This window comes from Psittacula echo (assembly GCF_963264785.1).
Source record: "Psittacula echo genome assembly, chromosome: 4".
In the NCBI taxonomy this organism is placed as follows: domain Eukaryota; kingdom Metazoa; phylum Chordata; class Aves; order Psittaciformes; family Psittacidae; genus Psittacula; species Psittacula echo.
This window is the reverse complement of record NC_137738.1, coordinates 1,683,301-1,705,579: the sequence shown is the minus strand read 5'-3', so window position 1 is coordinate 1,705,579 and position 22,279 is coordinate 1,683,301. Positions and strand designations below refer to the sequence as shown.

Below are 22,279 nucleotides of genomic sequence, written 5' to 3'. Positions count from 1 at the left end.
GACGTTAGAAATCTGTTTAGAAGCAAGCCAGACTTCCTGTGCCTTGTGCTTGGACTACTGGCTCTAGCTGTTGCTCATCAGTGAGGGCACATTTGGATGCTTGCTGGATTGCAGAGCAGTAATTAAAAGAGTTGTTTAGCTAATTGCCTGGAAGATTGTGAGTAAAAGCATATTTGTTCCAAAGGCAAACAATCCATTTTTACCCAGTGAAGCATATCAGTTTTTATGGTGCATAAAAATTGTTTCATTTCAATTCTGAATATATTGTGTGTTTGTTTGTCTAAAAGCCTTGTAGATGATGATCTATTTTTAAGTGCATTGAAGTTTTTTTTCTTAGGCCATTTTTAATGTATCTACTGAAAAAGCGTATGTTTAAATGGTTGCAAATGTGAAAAGTCCTTGCCATTAAAACGATAAGTTGCTCACTGTACCAGGCTGTTGAGCTACCGCTGTGCTTAGAGATACGCAGCCTTCGGAGAATTCCTGTTTGTTGGTACTGTGTAAAGACACTAGTGATGGAAGAAAGGGTAGTATTATGGTGCTTTTGCCTAACTTTGTGGAGAAAAAAATGTGCTAATGGATGAGGTGGTTCCCATATACATATGCATTAAAAATGGAGATACAGTCAGTGCTCCTTCAAAGTGTTCAGAACTAAACTGATCATGATAGTTCTTTACACCTTTATTCAAGATAGTTGTCTTGACTTTCACACATGACTATTTATTTAGGGAATGAAACCTAAAAGGGCCTGGAGAAGTCAATAAACTAATATGTATTTTGATGCTTTGGCTTTGAGAAATCGCTGTGGGCAAATTATTGCTTATAAGACAAGAGACCATCTCATCTATCCCTACCACAACTTGGTTTGGTAGACATTGTGAATGTATTTCTTTGTTCTTAAAAGTAATGTGCAATGGTGATATAACACAGCAGAGGTTTAAGAGGAATATACCATTCAAAACAGAACAGTGTAGTTTTGTCATTATCAAGGTAACAACTGAGTATTATTATCTTGTTAGCATTGTTGGAATGTTAACATGTTGGAAAACAAACAAACAAGACCATTGCTCTGTAAAGGAGCACTTTTCTCCTAAACACTCCCTGTTGTGCCCAGCCTGAGCTGGGGTCTAACTGGTGAAATCCTGACTGGGGGCTGCTCCTCAGGCAGCTTTGGACACTTTTTTCCCCTGTGTTGTAGTGTCCAGACTGATGCAAATGACCTCATTGCAGTATTCCTCAGCAGGGATTTCACTGGCTGCCCCGAGCTCATAGAGTGGACATGTGAGAAGGTGATAAGAAAATGGCCATATTTTCTTAATTCCACTGTGCAACAGATAAATATTCTTGCCTTGTCAATATTACCTTGGTGGTAGAATCTGAGACTGGCTTGGGTTGGAAAGGACCTTAAAGCTCATCCAGTTCCAACCCCTGCCACAGGCAGGGACACCTTCCACTAGAGCAGGTTTCCCTGTCTCACCTAGCCTTGACCACTGCCAGGGATGGGGCATAACTAGGTCCTCTTGGGTGACATGGTTTAGTGGGAGGTGTCCCTGCCCATGGCAGGGCGATTGGAACTAGAGGATCTTGAGATCTTTTCCAACCCTAACTATTCTATCATTCTGTGATTCTTAGTTTGGGCTTTGTTGTTACCTTGAGCCTCTGCTACATTGTACAGGAACACACATGCACAACTGGTGAAAGACTTTGTTGAGACTTTTGCCACATGAAGAGCATTAGAGCCACCGGAGTGAGGCCTGCTCTTCTATACTGTTATCAAGACAGATTTTCCTGGCACTGGGCTAGCGAATTAGGGCAAACTTCCTTTCATACTGATGCATTCTGGTGTTTCTGTATAGCCTGGACCTGCACTGATGTATTAGACAGGATGGTTTTGTTCGCACAATAGCGGGTAATTGTTGTTCACATTAAGAAAACTCAACAACAGAGATGTAAGAAACAAATCCTTTGCGTGCCAGTTAAAAGAAGAAAGGGGAAAAGCATTTCCTCTTAATCTCTTTGAAAGGGGTCAGAAGGGAACATGAACCAAGAATGAACTGCTTTTCCTGAGTTAGAAAGGAAGACTTTTACTGATATTTAAAGGGGACTTGTCACATGAAACACTTTTTGATTGAAGTTTATTCTCACAGAATTTTGTGGGGCTGTTGTAATTAATAAAATGAGTGGAAAAGGTTAGCAGTGGAGCCTTGGGTGACATGTAATAGTGCGAGGTGTCCCTGCCCATGGCAGGGGGTTGGAACAGGATGAGTTTAAGGTCCCTTCCAACCCAAACCAGTCTGGGATTCTATGATTCTATGAAATATTTCTAAGATTTTTCTGTTTTCTAGACAGAATTTTCTAACCACATAAAGTAGAACCTTTACTGCATAAATGAGATGTATGTTCTTTTATATTCTCAGTGGGAATTGCACTGTTGTTGAAAGCAATGCTGCTGCTTTTTTGTAGGCAAAGGCGATGTTTTTGGGGATGTGTTCTGGAAGGAGTCTACCCTCGCCCAGTCCTGTGCCAATGTAAGGGCTTTGACTTACTGTGATCTTCATGTGATTAAGAGAGATGCTTTGCAGAAGGTGCTGGAGTTCTATACAGCCTTTTCACACTCCTTCTCCAGAAATCTCATCTTGACCTACAACTTGAGAAAAAGGGTAAGTAGCTTTGATTTTAATATATACCATTTCAGGAGCATCTGTATGGAAAAAAATGAGTTGCTTGAGTTCTGGCATTCTTCTCCATAGCCTCTCTTATAAGAAGGTTTTTCAGAGCTTGCCTAAGGCACTGCTAGCACGTAGACAATAAGTATTTATTCCAGTTCTAATTCTATGGGGAGCTGGATTACATATATGGGAAAGTATTTTACATTTCTCTGAAGTGGACAAATTCCAGCATATTTGTGAACTGTTACGGACTTACGATAAAGAGTGTTCCCTACTTTCTGCAACTTGAGTTTGTAAGAAAGTGGAAGAAAAGGTATGAAATCTAATATAGGGAACAAAGTCAACAACAGTAATGGCAATGGAAAAGTAATATGAACATGACTGATTCTATCAAGAGTTGTTTCTTTTAGTCTCTATCACATTTTGGAATTACTTTGCTTATCTGTAATGTTTTCATTTTCTTATCCGTGATTCTTGTCTCTTTCCATTTCTTCCTGTGTGTCAATTCAAGTTCTTTTGTCAAATGTGAGTCATCGTAACCTAATATCCCATTTGAAATTCTCTCTGTAATCCTCAGTGAAGTGAACCTCCTCTGTAGAAATGGATTAAAACTGTAGTAGGTATAATTCAATTGATAAGATTTTACGATGCAATGTAAAAGACAGTATTACATTTGAAAATACGCTGGAAAGTATTTGAAAGTACACTGGAGCACCTAAGTTGAATGAAGTGAAGTGCAAGGTCCTGCCTTGGGTCAGAGCAATCCCAAGCACAGCTAACAGGTTAGGCAGAACAGTGATTCAGAGCAGCCTGAGGAGAAGGACTTGGGGATGTTGGTTGATGAGAAACTGAACATGAGCCGCTTCAGTGTCTGAAGGGGGCTACAAGAATGCTGGAGAGGGACTCTTCATCAGGGGCTGTAGCGATAGGACAAGGGGTGATGAGTTCAAACTGAAACAGGGGAAGTTCAAGTTGGATCTAAGGAAGAAGTTCTTTACTGTGAGGGTGCTGAGGCGCTGGCACAGGGTGCCCAGAGAAGCTGTGGCTGCCCCATCCCTGGCAGTGTTCAAGGCCAGGTTGGACACAGGGGCTTGGAGTAACCTGGTCTTCCCAACCCAAACCATTCTGTGATTCTATACTTGCTTTAAAATGTCATGATATAAAGATACTTGAGATCAGCTAAAGAAATATGTTGGATGGGAGGTTTTTTTGTTCCTAAAGACAGTTCTCCATGGTAACTTCCAGGTGTCAAGTATGTCCTAGATAATTACACCTGAGAAAACAGAGACCTTTTCATCTGTGAAGTCTGCTTTGTAAAATTAGACTTCAAGCCTAGAGTATAGATTATTTTTTTGTACATAGAGTTGGCGACTGAAATTAAATAGTGTGATAATGTTTTCTATCTGCATATGTTATCAATATCAAATAATTCAGCTTTTCAGCATTGGGCAAAAAATAATGTGCTCTCCACACTTTGGTTAAGTAAATCAAAGCTCTGGTAGAAAATGGATGTGATTAAAAGCTAAGAAACAAATTTATACTTGAGGATTTCCTCATAGGACTTTTTTTTCAAACAATATTGGGTTTTGCAAGAGGAGAGGAGAAAAAGAAACTACAACAAGACTGAGAGATGGTCTTGTTAAAAAGTTTTAAAACCAGCTACTTACCTAGTATTAATTTATGTAAGAATCATAGAATCCCAAGTAGTTTGGGTTGGAAAGGACCTTAAGATCATCCAGTTCCAACCCCCTGCCACTAGAGCAGGTTGCTCCAAGCCCCTGTGTCCAACCTGGCCTTCAACACTGCCAGGGATGGGGCAGCTGCAGCTTCTCTGGGCACCCTGTGCCAGCGCCTCAGCACCCTCACAGGGAAGAACTTCCTTCTTATATCATATGGGAGGTGCTCCTGCCTTTGCTCATCCTTGTGGCCTCCTCTGGACTTGCTCCAACAGCTCCATGTCCTTCTTATGCTGAGGACACCTGAAATAAAAGAAACACACAAAGTGACAGAATTTGGTATTGAGAGCACGTAAAGCATCGGTATCACTGACTGGCATGTTTTAAAATAGCACTGTGGGTAGTGTGGTAAGATGGTCTAAGAATATATAACTCCTTATTTTTTCTTAACATCAGTAGAAATAACAAACTGAGGCATAGGAGGACCAACTCTCTTAAAGCTCACAACCATGCTGGCAGAGTTGCATCATTTTGGATCTGCTCTGAGCCAGAAGTCCCAAATTTAGAAACAAATGCCTACTCCAGAAGTGACACTCTTTATCTGCACGTTCATTGGCGTAGCTTTTCCCAGCCCAGGTTACAAAACACTTTCTAACCACAGTGTGGTGACTACTGGGCTGTCAAGTTTCTACACAAAATGTTACTACTAAAAAGGCACATTTATGATAGCGATTTCCATCCAGGTATTCAAATAATTGGATTTTAATTGAGTTGCAGCCAGCAGAAAAGTGGCATTGATTGATAATGGGAGAGTTTGATGCTTCTGGGTCAACAGACTCATTTTATTTATTTAACTGAAAGCAGGCTGATTGCAATGTTAAATCACATAAATAATAGATGCTTTTGGAAATGCATAGAAGGTCTGATACTATAGAGATTTGAGATAATGCACATTAAAAGGCAACTTTTTAGAGTTTGGGATTTAATCGAGTTTAAATATCTGTGAATCTTTTATAGAAATAGCTCCACAGCCTGTCACTTCTAACACTTCTGGTCTATTTTTGTACATGGAATTTTGTAGAATTCAGATGAACTGGTGCCTCCCGTTAGTTCTGTTTGTGATGTGTTGCATATCCTTTGGACTATAACTACCAGAATTACACTTTTCATTTCAATAAACAGTTTCATCTCTGGCTCTCAAAGTGTTCAACTAGTTGAAGTGTGGATATTGCATATTCATCCCAAATATATCCATGCAGATTCCAAATACATGGGGATTTTTTTGCCTGAAGAATCTCATGGGTTATATTTTTATGGTTTATATTTTTAGACTTGGTTATTCCTCTGAGGTGTCCCCATCTCCAGGGTGCATTGCCTTCACTTGGCTGTGATACTGAGTCTTACTGCGTAGTGCAAAATGCTTTCTAGGCGAGTTTCAGTCAACTTAAGTGAGCTTTAGCATCATTCCACTCTTTCACCACCTGTATTCACATATTTCTTGACTGGTGGTCTCCTCCAGTGATCTATCCTTTCCTTTGTGATGGGACTCCCTCTCTGAGACCCTTCAGTGCCAGTGGACAGTGCTGACCTTACAGATGTCCCCCACACTTACTAGCGTCTGGATCCACTGTGACAGAAATAAGCAGACATGCAGATGAGTGTCAGATACCAAAACCAATTGGTGTAGACCTGAGATAACTGTAGAGCTGGATTTTGGCAAAGTAAAAACATCTTCCCTCTAGTCCTTGTGCTGCTCTTCCTGCTGACCCTAAACTGAATGAACTTAAGTTCCTTTCCAACTGAAACCAGTCTGTGATTCTGTGATGCTTCTGCCCGTGTGTCCCCTTTATGTCCTCCCTAGAACAGGGCTGCAGTTACGAAATGCCACTGCCCGTGACATCTGAAGGCTTTGTGGCTGAGAGAGTTGCTTCCAGTACCGTGTCCCTGGTATATCATGGCTGTCCAGGTCTGTGCTGTGAAAACAGTTTCCTTTCACTCGCTTTCTTAACAAACAGCAGTGAAATACCCTCTGTTCTAAAGCTGTCAGCTCGCTGTCAGGTGCTCCCTGAGCAGTTCCCTCAAGCGACTGAAATCCCTCCTGAAGTTATTAGCTGTCTAGTTACATCTGGCTGGTGTTCAGCCTTAGAAAACTTTCTATTTTTCCTAGAGGGAGAGAGAAAGGAGACCTTAAATTAACTCCTTCTCCTGCCAGTCACTGAAATTTCCCTCTAATTGGGAACAGGGAGAATCAGCCGCTGCATCTCTCTGGGGCATCTTAAGAAACTGGAACTGCAGCCTGTGGCTGCATGTCAGACTCGAGAGCTTTGCAGCTGAAAAGGACCCGACAGGATTTCTCAGAACACTTCCTGCTGTAACAATGGTGTGAAATTAGAGCAGGTTAACTTGATGTTTCTCTCCACTTCTGGAATCTCAGAGAGGAACCAGAGTGTAGGCACTGGGGCTATGTGGGATGGTCAATTGATCAACTCCCCTTTCTGGAAGGTGGGCTAGGCAGAAGAGAAATGGAGCTTTGGAGGGCAGCAGGATTCACTGGATGGATGAAGGGCTGGTTTTCCCCAGTAAATATTTAAACACTCTGGGGCTCCAGCTTGGGTTTCGTATCTCCAGCTTAGTAGAAGCCTAAGAAGGGAGAAGCTTGCATGATAGCTACTTGCTGGTGTCTTTTGCTTGGGATGAGGTGCAAGTTTGCTGGCACCTTCTTTACGAATGTGAAAGGCCTTGGGCAGCAGTTGCAAGTGTTCTGGTTTTGGCATTTGCTTATTTCCATGTGTAAAAGCTTTGTAACCAATATTAGCTTACGCTGGGTTGTACCACAGTGTATTTGCTCAGTTCATTCTGCTGCAGCCATAAATGATGTTATAGCTCTAATGATCGCATGCGCTAGATGAAAGAGAATTCTTATACATAATTTATTAAGCTGAGATTTCTCTAGTAAGCCATTTTAGCTCAGATAGAGATTAAATGACTAATTCTGAATGCTTTGGAGTATCGTGATGGAAAGTGCAAGTAGCTTTTCCAAAAGCTGATATTTGTGTCCTGGAATAAAAGAAGACATGCAGTAGAATGCAGATACGTTACTTGGAGCTGTGTAAGACTGAAAGCAAAGAATAGCAAAGAACATTCTGCATTTTTACAAAGCAAGTGTGATTTAAAGCCAGAGCTCATAGTGGGAACATATTTCTCGGGGGAACAGTGATTGCAACAGGGAAGTCTGTCTCCTGCTGGTATAAAATCGCTTGCTTCTGTACATGTAGTGGTGTGCTTATTCTGATGCCATTCCAACTGTGCCACTGGACAGGGCCCCCACTGCCTCTTTCAGAAAGCAATTTTAAAATATAACTTTGCTTTCCTCTTCAGCTTAGCTTCACCTTTCTTCTTTTTGTACTGTAAGGTGTAACTAGAGAGAGAACCCTTCTCAGATCAAACATTTCAGCTAGGAGTGCTTCAAGCCTTGATTGTAGATCTCGGGGGGCTTGGCAGCGTGTTGTTTTCAGAGAGGCAACCCATGGCCTTGTGTTCTGCCTTTCCACATGACAAGTTTTCCAAGTCTGTTTTATGATTTAAGTTCAAAATGATATCCCAGAATTCTTTCTGATGCAGAAGGCTGAGTTGCTGGAAGATTTTAACAAAGCTGTCTTGAAATGAGAAGAGTGAAGGTTTCAATTTTAGAATATTGGCCCATCTGATGATGGATTTCAGAGTGGTCAGACCGACAGCCTGCTGCTTTCTCCTGCGTTTATACTCACCAAAACAATCGCACAAGCCCTGTGGGAAGAGGGGTTTGATGTTTCACTGGCATATGTCTTATAGGCTTGAAAACTCAGGACACTGGGCATGACTGAGACATCTGGATGGGTCTGGCTTGGGAGTTAAACCGTATTAGCTGGCCAGGAGGCAAAGTTGTCATTTCCACAAAACCCTTCCAGATGTAAGCAGACACTGAAGTACTCTGTTCTTCCCCATGCTGCCTTTTGAAAGCTGTTTAGGTAGGTGGATATTCTTGCATTCCCTGTTTCTCCATATCACCTAAGCAAAATGTATTTGTTTCCTCACTGGTAGATTCCGTATTGCATTTTTGCATCTTTTCTCTGGCCTTGGACAACTTGACTTTTATGTCTCTGACAGATAATGTTGATCTAGCTCACAGATTTTTGTGCACATTTTCTTTACACCCTGGACTGAAAGTGCTCTGAGACATGTTGGTGGTGTTAGGTTTGCGTGTCTGCTATGGGTAATTGAAGTGATGTGACTGTCAGTGAGGTGAAATCCCATACTCTAAGGAGGATGTGTCCTTGGATTTCTTCCTTCTCCTCTCCTGCAGCTTGTAAGACCCCTTCTGGTAAAGCCTTTAACACCCAGACTTGGAGAGGATTTGACCAACTGCAAGCATTTAACATTCCTGTTTCTGCCGTGATTGTAGGTGTTCAGCCCAGAATAACTCTACTGTCTTTCAGAGACATTGTTTTAAAGTTTCGTTTCCAAAAGTTTTAAACTCTGAAGTTACTTACGTTCTATTTAACTTTATATGGCCCTGAGTTTCAGAGTCCTATGCTTGTACAGAGGAAGATCTGGCTAGAGACGAATAGTTTACATAGTGGGGTTGTAAAACAGAGGACATAATTAACCGAGAGGTTCTAAGGCAGTGAGGTGGATTGACCTTGGCTGGTCACTGTATCACTCCCACTTCTCAACAGGACAGGAGAAAAAAAGGATGAAAAGCTCATGGTTGGGCTAAGAACAAGGAGATCACTTACCAGTCACTGTCATTGGCAAAACAAACTTGACTTAGGGAAATGATTTTAATTTATGACCAGGTAATTGGAGTAGGATAATGACAAATAACAATAAATCTAAAAATCACCTTTCTTCTGCCTCTCCCTTCTTCTCAGGCTCAAATGTATTCCCAACTCTTCTACCTTCTCCCAAGAGCACTGCCAGAAGTTAGAGAATAGGGACTGCAGTTACTTCATGTTTGGTTTCTGCCACCTCTTCCTCCTCACCCTCTTCCTGTGCTCCAGTGTGGGGTCCCTCTTGCAGGGGACAGTCCTTCATGAACTTCTCCAGTGTGAGTCCTGCTCCAGCCTGGGTCCCTTCAGTGTAGGGTGCATCCTTCAGGATCATGCTGCTCCAGTCTAGGTCCCCCACGCTGCTCCTGCATGGGCTTCTCTCAGCAGGCTGCAGGGTGAATCTCTGCTCCACCATGGGCCTTTGTGAGCTGTCGGGGCACAACCTGCATGACCATGGTTTTCACCATGCTCTTCACTGCAGGGTGGGGAGCATCTCTGCTCCAGCACTTGGAGCACCTCCTCCCACTCCTTTGTCACTGCCCTTGGTGTCTGCAGAGCTGTTACTCTCATATGTCATCACTTCTCTCAGCTGCTGTTGTGCAGGGCTTTTACCCTTCCTTACATACGTTATCCCAGAGGTGCTGCTGATGTCAGTGACTGGCTGAGTCTTGGCCAGTGCGGCTCTGAGCCAGCTTGAACTGGCTCTGTCCAACGCAGGGAAACCTTCTGATGCCTTCTCTCAGAAGCCACCCCTGCACCCCCCTGCTGCCAGTTCTTTGGCATGTAAACCCAGTACAGATCACAAAACTGTTCCATTGCTTGTATTCAGTATCTTAAGTACATTATACATTTTCTTGTAGATTTTAGCTGTAACTTAGATTAATCTATGTGGGTAAGTAGTGAAATGCTTCTTTAAAATGTTCTTAAATGACTAATCCCTTCTAAAGTGATTTGATGAATTCACATCACTTGTTTGAGATGCCGTCTCCTACTATGAATAATGAGCATTTTTGCATACATTTAGATACTGTACTCTAATGTCTGTACAATTGTTATAAAGAAATAACTGAGTATGGCATACAAAACAAGATGTGTATTTCCCTAAAGGAATAGTAAGTTGTTGAAATTCTCATAGGTCATTCACTAGTAAATCCCACTGAAAGTAACCTAATGATCAATAGGTATTAATAACCCTCAATAAAATAAATTGATGGAAGGGTGAATTTTGAATTGCAATTCGTCTTAGAATGGAAGAAGATGATTCTTTTGTGAAGCTGATACTAAAACCATGACTGCCTTGGAGTATCCTAAGTAAGAGAATACTTCCTGTTTTGTGCTGTTGTGCATTTAAAGGTTTTCCCAGGTTGGTTGCTAAATACTTCAGATCAGTTGCATTCTGCTCACTGAATTAGAATTAAATTTGCACAGACTGAGTTGATAAAATCAGAATTTTAGCTCTTTCCCAATGTATTTTCTAAGTATGGCAAACTATTTCAATGTTATGTCGATGGAAGCCATTCCAATTGCACATCAGTACATGGAAAAAAGATGTGGTAAATGGAGCAGATTCTGGTCATCCTGAAATTAAGGTTAAGCACTTCATTCATTAATCCACAAACAGGATCAATATTCTGTTTGGTTTATTATGCTTTGAATCGGTTTCGAAAGGGTTTTTTCTCTATTACCTATACAATAGTCAGCCTTAAATAGAAAAGAATTGTGACCTTTCAAAATCTGTAGTGTTCCGTACATGGCAAAGCTGTTCCAAATACATGAAAAATACAGTTAACAAGGTGGATGGTGAATTAAAATAAAATCTGTTTTCCAGCTATTTTAATCCTTAAAAAAAGAAGTCACATTTGGCTTTTGAGAAGCTGCTTTCAGATGAGTAATAAAAAGTTAACATTAAAAAAGGATTTTCTCTCATTTTGAACATGCACAACCACCCACACCAGCTTGTTTATCCCAACAGAAGAAAATGCATTACTTTGATTTTTACCCTCATCCACCCACGCAGACTAAAGCATAGAAATAACGTTAATCTAGATAAAGGTTGCTTAGTGTGAGGCAGAATTCCTCAGAATAGCTCCCCAAAGCCTTTTAAAATAGAGCATGAATTTCCCAGGGATGGCGGAAATTCTAAATGTTGGCCCACCACCAGAGAGAGGAGCTGATCATCCAAAACACAGTGTAACTGCTCTTACACAGCCCGGGAATCTGGGCTTCACTGGGAAAACAGTGAAATGCTCTCTAGCATTGACAGTAGGAAGGAGCTGTCCTTAGTTTAAACTCGTTATTTTTCTTCTCTTTGTGTTATATAGGCACAAAGCAGTACAATACAGATACACAATGGAGGCTGAACAGCCGCATGTGTAGTGTGTTGCTCTTATTTTTGGTTACATGCATGGTCACTGCCATCTGATCACACTTAAGTGTGCTGAGGTGTCTTAGTCCATTTTTGGACCATGCTGGCAAAGAGGAAGGGGATGTTCCATGGGAATTTCAGAGTTCCTACCCTTATTGCAAAGCTTACCATGATTATTACTGTTTACCATGACTGAGTGGCCAGAGCTTCAAACTATCTTGCTATTTCTGAGATAAATAATAGAATATAATTTTATTGGCACCAGTCACCCCCTGTATGCTCATGTGTGTATATGTATGTGTGTAATGACCAGCCTGTTGCTGAATCTGTCAAGTAATTCAAATAGTATGCACTTTTTCTAGTACATGAATGCTGTTGCCCAGCTTTTTTGCCTGTATATGCCCTGTTCCATCATGTATTGTAACTGCACTAATGTCAATGACTTGGTACCTCTGTGCCCTGGTGACTGTAGTTTGTGATGTGCCCTGGTGACTGTAGTTTGTGATATTCCCTGGTGCTTCATACACTGAGGAGTATTACTGACCAAGCAAAAGACAGAATAGTGACCTCCTGTCTGTCTTGTTTTCAATGCTAAAAGTGATCTCTGGTGTCTGTGGTCTGGTGAGCAGCTGACTCTAACAAGCTCTTGGTAAAAGGGTGTGATGTCCTGGCATAACAGCTTTGCTCTTCTGATCTTCTCTAAAGTCACTAAAGGCCAGACTTACAGCACTGCAAATCCAAACACTCAACCCGTTCCAGGCACTCCATAAAGGAGAGGAAAGGTAGATAGATGTGCAATATGGAAGCTGGAAGATAGGTGTACAATACGGAAGGGAGATAGGTGTGCAATGTGGAAGCTGGGTTACAAACCCCCATCCTTGAGCAGTCAAACTTTGTAGTCTAAGTGATGAGTTGATCCTTTCTTCAGCTCTCCAATGAAAGCTGAAATAACTGCCCCCATTAAAAAAAAAAAAGGAATAAAATTTGGAGGTTACTGCTAATGTTGCATAGAGATTTTGTGATCCTTGCTCCAGACCAAACCCTACCTACAGGTCCTCTGTTTTCTTGCTTAAATGTTGAAACCTTTATTGTAACTGTGAGTTCTTGGACAGCAAGATAAAGAAGGTACTTTTCCTCTTTGTGTAGCTGAGCCAGGTTCTCTCAGCTCCTCCAGTGACTCTGATACGCACCATGGTGGGCATAAACCAAGTAGCTCGCTTTAAATGTGACAAACGCTGCTAAGATCTTGTGTGAAACAAAGCAGTTTCACAGCTTGATTTATGAACGCTGGCAGGTACCCACAGTATTTGTGTCAAACTAGTATGCATGGTTAGACAACTGATGTTTTTCCTGTGTCCATCCTTGATAATCAGCCTTCTAGCTGCCTTTGAACAAGCCAGGAGTGTAGCACATTCCTTAGGCTTAAGCCTGCTGTAAAAGTCACACAAGTAACGTGGTGTCTGATGTCAACCTGCTTTACAGGCTGCTGCCCATTCCAGTGTGACATTGAAGTGTTTGACTGCTGAACATGAAGTGCAGTTACTACTAGGTGTGGCCTTGTGAAAGGTTTTGTATTTGAAATCCAGTAAGCTTTACCATCATGGGAATGAACCAATTGCAAACAAAAGTGGATAGGGCACCTTGCCAATCACCCACCGTGATTGTAGCTCCTGACTACTGCCACAGCTAGAGTCAAGTGGTAAGGAGGGAGTCGTGTTGGGCTATGGCTCAGTCTAAGAACTTACTGAAATATTTTGGGAGTAGCATCATAAATCAGCCCCTCTTTATTTGGTATTATTTTTGCAGCAGGCAACTGGGTTTTCCCTCAAAGTGTGTAGATTCCTTCCTCAAAAACCTGCTTGGATTCAGATTTTCAAACAGAAATATGATACCTGACACTGATGTGAAATATTGAAGCTTTGTGCAAATGAATGTACTAAGTGTTCTTAGAGGAATTTTTCTAAGTTGGTGACCTACAGAGGGGGGCTTAGTGAGCTCCACTTGAAAACCCTTTCAGTGTTCTCCCTCTTGCTATCAATTGCTTTTGTTCCCATTCATTTTCTACCTCTTATGTTCCAAAACAGGGTGTGAACTGCAGTGTCTTATGTAAGGACACTTACATACACGCTGTATTCAGTAATATGTCCCTCAGCTGAAGCAGGAGCATACATACAGTGATAGGCTGCTCTGAGTATACTCAGTGTCCCAAAATGCTGTCCATGTACGACTTGGGGTGGGAATAGCACTGTCCACAAACAACTGAGTAGCTGGACATGAAGTGATCTTAATTAACCATGGGTCCAAATCCCCTGTTTCTCTGTGCAGCTGTGAGACTGCATGATGTTTTCACCAGGTTTTATCAGGACCTAAGTCTGCTAAATCCCTTTTTCATTAGTACGGCATTAGGAATGTGAAAATCTGACACCCAATTAAAAATCATATTTGGGACTTAAATACTATGTATTTTTGTTCCCATGTACTTGGGTGCTTCCTCTGTTTGTCATCATCTTCTGAGGTCTTTTCTAAATACAGAAAGGAAAATGCTCAACACATGCCTTGTTCCAAGTCTTTGTGACTTTGGCAAGCCACATCTACACCAGTCCCCCTCATGGGACTCCAGGAGCCATGCAGCCAGTCCAACCTGGCCTTTTCTTGTAATTCGTCTTAGGGTACCCTGCTTTCATCTTGAAACTTCAGAAGAGGTGCTTCCACCATCCTGATAAACTTCATACTTGGTCATTTCTCCCATGCACTTTGTAATGATTGTACTGCACAACAAAATTGTTTTGTGATTCATTTACACAGCTGACATCAGAGAATCCAAGAACATTTCTGCCACAAGAATTGTGTAATACATTGGATGGTTTGCTTTATAAACTGCCATAAGCACTGTCTTTGTGTAAAGCTGCAGATTTAGGTTCCCCTTCTTTATTCTTAAAAACCTCTTCCCTAAACCCAAACCTACACCTCAAGATATTACTCTTTTAAAAGAACTGATAGTATACTTAGGCTGACCGAAACAGATAAATCTGTGCCTCCAGTCTTCAAGGTTGATGCCTGGTTTGTGTGCAGAATTTACCTAAGTGATGTAGATTCTATGTCCTGTTGCAGAAGTGAGGCATGTTACAGTCTTTCTCTATGTAAGGGGATGAGCAGTTTGTTGTTTTCCAAGATTTCACTGTTACCTCCCTGTAAGAGGAAAGATGTCGGTTATGGCCAGTTATTCTCTTGATTAATGAAAACAAATTTGCTATTTACTTCCGCCTCATACTTGATCAGATGGTTTAGGCTAGAGATGGTGTATGAGGATGCTGTAACCTTTGCTTATGTTAAGATACAAGGCAATAGGAGAGGAAGAAAAATGGGATTAGCTGTAATATGTATATTTGCTTTGCTATAGATAGTCTAGAAACTATTTGATTTCACTTGCCTGCATTTTCACACTGCTCAAGCAGCAAGTCTTGTGGGTGTAAAAGTTATAGTGCATTGGTCAGTGGTTTACATACTTTCAGTGATGATCCTGTACCCTTTCTGAAAGGGGAGATTGGCATTTAGTCCAACGTCAAATTCATTGGAATAAGTGGAAGAAGTAATACTGAAAAGCTTTTCTTTGGGTTCTCATTTGGGAACAATTCTATCCTTGAACATAAAAGCATTACAATGTTCTTTATTGATAACATTCAAAAGTGTAATTTGCTTTTGGCTACCAAGACAGTTCATAAATGACCTTCATCATTCATACCCAAACCATCCTGTAACACAAATGCAGCCACGAAGGGAGTTTGAGAACTTGTGGCTTCTGCTTCGTGATATCTTTCAGAAATTGATGACAGTTTGTCTAAATTTGTTCCTGCTATGTTATTTTTATGATATCTAGCATATTTGTTAGTGATATGATGGCATAAGTTCAGAGATACTGAGGGGGTGTTTCTTATCGGGCTCTCTGAAAATCTGGCATTAAATATTGCACACTGCTTCGTTCACCACATTTTCTAGTCAGGAAGATTTTCGAAAGCCCATTGTTGTCACCATAGAGTTGTTCAGAAAGGCAGACCCCTACCAGATTACCTTTAATACTATTGTAAGGTTCTTAAATGTTGGAATTTCCTCACTGAACATTTTAAGTTATACAAATGGAGCACTTCATCCAAAGAATCCCATCGGCGTTTGATTTCTTTATTTGTTTGTAAGATATTGAATAATTTGTTACATGAAAGGAAACTCAGATGGTAGAGGATTAAGTGACTTGCTGGATCGTGCAGTGTCTCTCAGTGATGACGAGGAACAGAACCGGGATTTTCAGGCCATGTGCTCTACACAGTGTAGAAGAATTCTGCAGGTCTGCAGCATGTAGTGTAGCATGTTGAATTATGCCAAGTGTAGTGGAAGAGCAGACTGATTTTGTGCTGCAGTCTTGTAAAAGACTTTTGTGTTTGCTCTGTCTGAAAGACAACTCACCCTATGAATAATAAGTATTTAGTAGTACATACAAAGTGTGCTAAAGGAAGCAACTGAGTGAGCAAAAACACAGACAAGGTTGTCAAGAGAGACTAGAAAAATGGTACTTGGAACCCATTGTCCCTCTTCATGTGTTGAATACTGCTTGTACAAAGAGAACCTCTCAATAGATAAGCAAGTTAAACAGAGAAGGAGGCAGGAGAGACAAGGAATGGAGCATCTGGTATTTCTCCATGGAGATGGGTGAAAAACACTGGGTGAATGGACAGGGTTAGGTGATTGGGGAGAGAGGCAGCTCATTCTCTTTCATTGTTTTCCTAGACCAGGTGGACACAATAAAAGCAACAAAGGGCAACCTCAAATTGTCTTACCAACCCTTCCCCCAGCTGGCCCCAAGGAAACCATTCTGGTTGCTCCATTTGCTAGTCTGGCTGCTACCCCTTCCTGCCACAGAAGTTGCCAACAGCAACATCTATGCTCATGTGATCCCTGAGGAATATTACTAAACAGCCAACAGAAGGAGATGAAGAAGTCAGGAGCACCTTCTAGTGACAGTACTGCACTTGAGGTGTTTTCTCAGGTGTCTGGGTGACCAGATCCATGCTTGCTCTGATACCCAAGTCTAACCCTACCAACATAGTGCCTTCTAGAAAGTCTGACATGAGATGTCTTACTGCTACCACAGAGCATCCTAGAACAAGGGGTACATGCTTCTCCAAAAGCTGTGTGGCATGGATACGAAGCCCACCTCTTCCACTGGGCAAGTCATGCTGCCAGGTCTGTGCCATGGTGATCACCAAAAAGCAATCTTAATTGGTATTTCCATATGGTAGCCCAAATGGTGCGTGATGCTACTCCTCCCATGTGACCATGATTGACAAAGCTGCTGTAAGGACCAGAGGAGATGTAACACTTGCATCCTGCAGCCCTCCCACCTTAGCGAAACAACATGTGATGAAACTGGAGGCTGCTGCTCCAGGGTTGCTGGATGCGTGCCGAATGTGGGTTTGTCAGACTACCCAGGCTCACTTAGCAACCGGGTGTGTGCCTGGGATGTGTGGAGCCAAGCTCAGCACACCACACTGCCTGCCCCTGCTGGGGCATGCCACCGGGCCACAATGTCCCTTGGAGTTTACCCTGTGTGTATGAGCCCCATAGCTTCTGAGCAGCTGCTGAAGATGACCTGGACTAGCTGTGTCTGTTCAGACAACTGGTGCATCTCATGCTCTGTCAGCCGCGTCATATTGCTGCGTTGTGAAAGCACCTTCTCCAGAGACTGTGCTGGAGCCAAGAGCCGGAGGAAGGGGGGAGAAGGGCTCTTCTGCCCCATGAGAGCAACAGGTCTGCTGAGATGAGCACCTAGAGGTCAGTGGTGGTTCGCTTTTCAGGTATGGCTCCCATGAGCCTATGGAGACGGATGAGGAAGGCTGATGTTGCAGAGATCTGGATCTCTCCTGCTTCTGATTTCTTTCTGTGTTCCCCTCACCTTGCCTGAGGAGATGCTGGCAGGTGGTAGAGTAGGCAGGACCCCTCCCATAGCACTGTGTTGTGTTCTGAGAGCGTGTGTGGTGTAGACAACCAGTGCAGCCACTGAAGACCAGCTAGAGCCTGCTGGAATTGGCTTGGGAATGTACTGAAAGGGCATTGTGGCACTGGTTATTGTTAATTTTACTGTAGGAGCATCAGTGTTAATTGAGCTGGAAGAAAGAAGCTTTTTCAAAAGGATTACTGTTCTTCTGAGCTATTTGGAGGTTTCTGGCACAAACTGTTCAAAGCAGAAACTGTTGCTTTGAAATCCAGCACGGGTCAGTGCAGGGTATTTTGTGGTTCATGGAGTTGTACAACAAACAAATAGGAATAGCTCTCACGGCTGGGAGCCTCCTAACTTGCACCTGACATCAGTGGAGAATGCTTCTATTGAAGAACTTCCTGCTCCTTCTTTAACCAGAGGTTTCTAGTTCCTTTATTTCTGTACATGCTCAGTCAACTCTTTGCAGAGTTGGCAGTAAGGCAAGAGTGAGCAGATAGGAGTAGGGTGGGAAGAAGTCTTTTAATACAACAATAATAAGCTAAACAAATTACCTTTGTAATGGGTGTAATGTTAGTCACTATTTGGCTATTGCTGGATCAGTGGCTCTTTTGTTCCCACATGCTTATCTTAGGACATTCTAATCATCACTGCCTTAGAAAGCTTCCCATTTGATTTTTTTCTTTATGGTATTAATATTGTAACTTGCACTTAATGGAGAAAGAGAGTGAACAAGAAAGGATTTCAGACAGACTTTCTTTAATAGTATAATATTAATTGGCAAAGATTGTTTTGCAACAGAAATATTCTTTGTTTACTATGAAAAGAGCTTCATTTGCCTTTAGACATCCTAAATGATTTGGAGAAACAGACAAATGATTTAATTTTGATTTTGTTTTATACTCCAATGAAGCAAACAACAGATTTGGAACAAGCTGCTTGCTAGACCTTGGAAATTAAACTGCTCTTTTATTGGGCACTGGTAAAGTGTCTCTGCCTTTCCTGATGGCAGACAGCCGTGAAATACATTGACTCATGCTTGTTAGGGTTCCATCCAGCTCCTTGTATTTCCTTGATTATTATTCTAGTGCTGCCACCCAGGCAGGAGCTCCCACTTCCATTTCCCTTGGAATCTGTGCTTTCCAGAGAACATCTTCCCCCCTCCAACCTGGAGCCCGAGTTACAAGGCTGTGACTTGGCTCCAGAAGCAGTTTGATGCAGAACACTGTAGCTTTTTCTTACCTCCTTTCAGCGAGGGTTTGCATGTGTGCAGCATGGGGTGAGATTGGAAGGCAACAGTAGTATAATTTTAACTTATAAATCTGTTTTGATGACTGAATGTGATACTTCGAAGGACTCTTGTTCATGTCGTTCTTGGTTCTCAGGGAGTTTTCCTAGATCTCAAAGCCAGTAGCTTTCCACAAGAGTGTGGGAGCTTCAGGTGAGTGAACCACTAACCACAGTACCTTGAGTAATCATGAGTGCTTCTTATCTGGCTTGCTTAATGCACTCAAAGCCTTTAAAGACAGACTTCTTGCTTGGTGCCACTTTTTCAGGCTCTAAAAGTGCTATTAATAGCATGTTTTCACCTAACTGCTTTTAGTTCTTGTACCACTAAAATAGCAATGGCATATTTACCTCTTTTTTTTTGTTCTTTTAACTAGTTCTATCCAGGTTTACACTGGCTCTCATTCTGCCTTTATCACCATGTTACCCTGGTGTCTCCTGGTGAGGCAGAAAGCAAAAGCCGCATAGAGTTTATTCTTCGTCATCTCTTTTCCTTGTATGTATGTTCGGTATAGTGGTTTATTTTGGTAGGGTTTATTAGTTCATGTTAAAGAAGGTGGAGTCTGTGTACTGTAAACAGCAAGTGGTAACGTCTTCTTGAAAGCAAGGTGAAGAAAGCCCCAGCTACTAATACCCATTGTTGGATTTTCTTGATGAGGTACACCTTGTGGGCAGTGTGGTTATTTTCCTAGGAGTGAGAGGCTAAAAGGTTGTTCATTGGAATTACTTTTGCTTTTAAAAGACTAAGTTTCCTTTCTTAAGGGTTTCAGGAGTGTTTCAAATCTGACCATTAAAAGATCAGCAGAGAACACGGTGGCAATCCAGTGTTTTTTCTTGTTTGAAGAAAAACATACAATAGAATAATCAGAGAATCACAGAATGGTTTGAGTTGGAAAGGACCTTAAGATCATCCAGTTCCAGCCCCCTGCCACAGGCAGGGACACCTCACCCTAGAGCAGGTTGCTCCAAGCTCCTGTGTCCAACCTGGCCTTGAACACTGCCAGGGATGGGGCAGCCACAGCTTCGCTGGGCACCCTGTGCCAGCGCCTCAGCACCCTCACAGGGAAGAGCTTCTGCCTTAGATCTAACCTGAACTCATTCCAATTTCGGTGTTTCGCAGGACATGTTATTTGAGATGTCTTTGGCTTTTATGAAATCTGCGAAATCTAATCTTAAGATTAATGCTGCTTTAAAAGAAAAAAGAAGTGTATTTTCTGGCATGAGAAGATTAATTGTTGAATGGTTCTTCAGCTCCTGGCGAGGAAAGGAAACTGTGTCTCTTCCAAGGTGACACAGTGTGTGAAGATCTGGTTGTCACTGTCACTGTATGTTGGCGATGAACTGAGCACTACCAAAATCTGTAGGGCTTTTTAACTGATGTGCTCATAACTTCCCTCTTGTTGCTCTGACTCACATCTTGGCTGTTAAGTTGTGTAACCTGCCAGCCGGTTGCCTGCTATGAAAAACATTGTAGCTGCAAGGACTATTATTAAGTATATCTAATAATTTTAGTATTTTAGCAATCTATTTTGGGCTCATTATGCAACCCATAACTCAGAGAGACGAGGCAGGAAGGGACAGAGGAGGATTGGATGCTGATAAACCATTTGGGGTGCTCAGCCAAGCTTTGGGGGTCCTCTAGGTGATCTGGTTAAAGCTGCCTTGCTTTGGAGCAAGTTGCCGTGGTCTCTCCCAAAAGTACAAAGCCATTTCCTCCCACTTAAGTCTCTGGGCACTCGGACTGGGCTCTTACCAGTTGCTGTCTAGTTATTGGCAGGACTCTTGTGCTACCAGATAGACATGCCTCTAAACATACAGCCACATGTATCTATATTTGTGCATGTAGTAGAGAAAGATTCAAGTGCAGTTCAAACCGGTGTCAATACATGCTGGAAACTGCCTAGTAAATCGCCATATGTTCCAGAGGAAATGCCAGGCAAAGTCATGGTCACTTTGTATGTGCACAGCTGACTGGCAAGCACAAAGGCAGGCTTATGAAGGGGGATGCCATCATATGCTTTCCTTCTTTTTTCCTGTATCAGAGCATGATTAGAGCCCACTTGCTTCCCTTACTGCTGCAGAAGGATAAGAAACCAGTCAGCCCAAACTTTTGCTGCTGGAGCATAGGGACCAGGGAAAAGGAAGCTACACCCAAGGAGCTCTCTCAGATGTGTTTGGTTTCCATTTCTCTTGAAGTACAGAGTTTTAAAAATGGTTTTCAAATTCTGTTCCTTCTGTGTTTCGTTCTTCTCTGGCTTTACATTCATATCGTGGCAGCCTGATATTTGCTAACTGGAGTTCACAGACCTAGCATGGCTGGGACCAAAGTTGTATGCCAGGCAGGCTGGCTGATACACAGGGAGGGAGCAACAAGCATCGCTGTGCTTTTCACCTCTGCTAGCCCGGAGTAGTTAGTGCCTCCCTAAAGCCCTAAGTGCAAGGCGGTGGTATTTGCTGACATGTTTGGCAATCTGTTTGCTTTGTGTTTTTTCCCAAGCTCTTTAAGGATACTTGAAATATCTGATAGAAAGTCATGGAAAAGACTAACGACTTTTATTTTATTTACCTTTTTTAATTAAACTCGATTTATTTGAACTCCTGTAATTTAGCTTGCCTCCAACCAGATCCCTATTGGACTGAAATTGCTATACAACCATAACGTTGACTGCTGTGACACCTACTGGTCGAGCTGAGCTGAACAAGGGAAAGCCTGTGGGTACTTGCTCTTTCCTCTTCCTAATGAGAATTCCAGGTAATGAGTTTGGCTCAGCAGGTGTGGTGTCTCTTGAAAGGACTAACACATCTTCTTCCGATACGTCTTCCCGTACTTTGTGCATTAAGAAATTTAGATACCCACTTTTCTGTTTGCTTTTAACTTCTTTCTCTTCCTAGTAGCTCTTTAATCTTCACCCTCTTTGTTTCATCTGTCTTATCTTTATTGAAGTTTCTTTTTTATCACTCCTTAATAGTATTGGGAGCTGCAAAGAAATCTCTTTGAAGTCTTCTCTGAATTGCCTTCTTTCCCTAGAACAGTTCTTCTTCATTATCTGGGATCATTTCTTCAGTGCCGGAGACTTATTCATATTGCCCTGTTAGGCATTCCACTTTTCTGGGAAAGGTAAGGAGCCATTCATGCAACTCCTTCCACGAGATCTCATACCTAAGGAGGTTTTGTGAGTTTTGAGAAAAATTGAGCTTTTCTGTAGATAGAGAAATAAGGATGTTAGTAGTTCACAATAAAAAACCAGCTTTACGTTTCCATTGGACAATGAAGAATGGAGAACAGTTCATAACTGTAGGAAACTGTGGTGTATGCTTTGTCTGAGGAATAGTTCTGCTGCACTCAAGTAGTGCTGCAGTCTTCCAAAAATGCATTCTCCTGCGTGTGATTCTGGAACATACCATTAGTCCAGAAAGTTACTCAGAGGGCTTCTCAGGCTGCTCTTTCTTTGAGAGACAGTTTGTATCCTAGAAGCTTGAGTAGCTTT

General features: G+C 42.0%; 1 protein-coding gene across 1 annotated transcript in view; it reads left to right on the top strand.

Moving 5' to 3' along the window:
* The window catches only part of KCNH1 (potassium voltage-gated channel subfamily H member 1), a gene marked incomplete at both ends in the record, with an annotated part of 176,237 nt that overhangs the window by 103,513 nt on the left and 50,445 nt on the right, over positions 1-22,279 (top strand). The window contains one exon of the mRNA XM_080616670.1: positions 2,464-2,660. Within this exon, the coding sequence (XP_080472796.1) occupies positions 2,464-2,660 (197 nt within the window). The remainder of the gene's footprint in view (positions 1-2,463; positions 2,661-22,279) is intronic.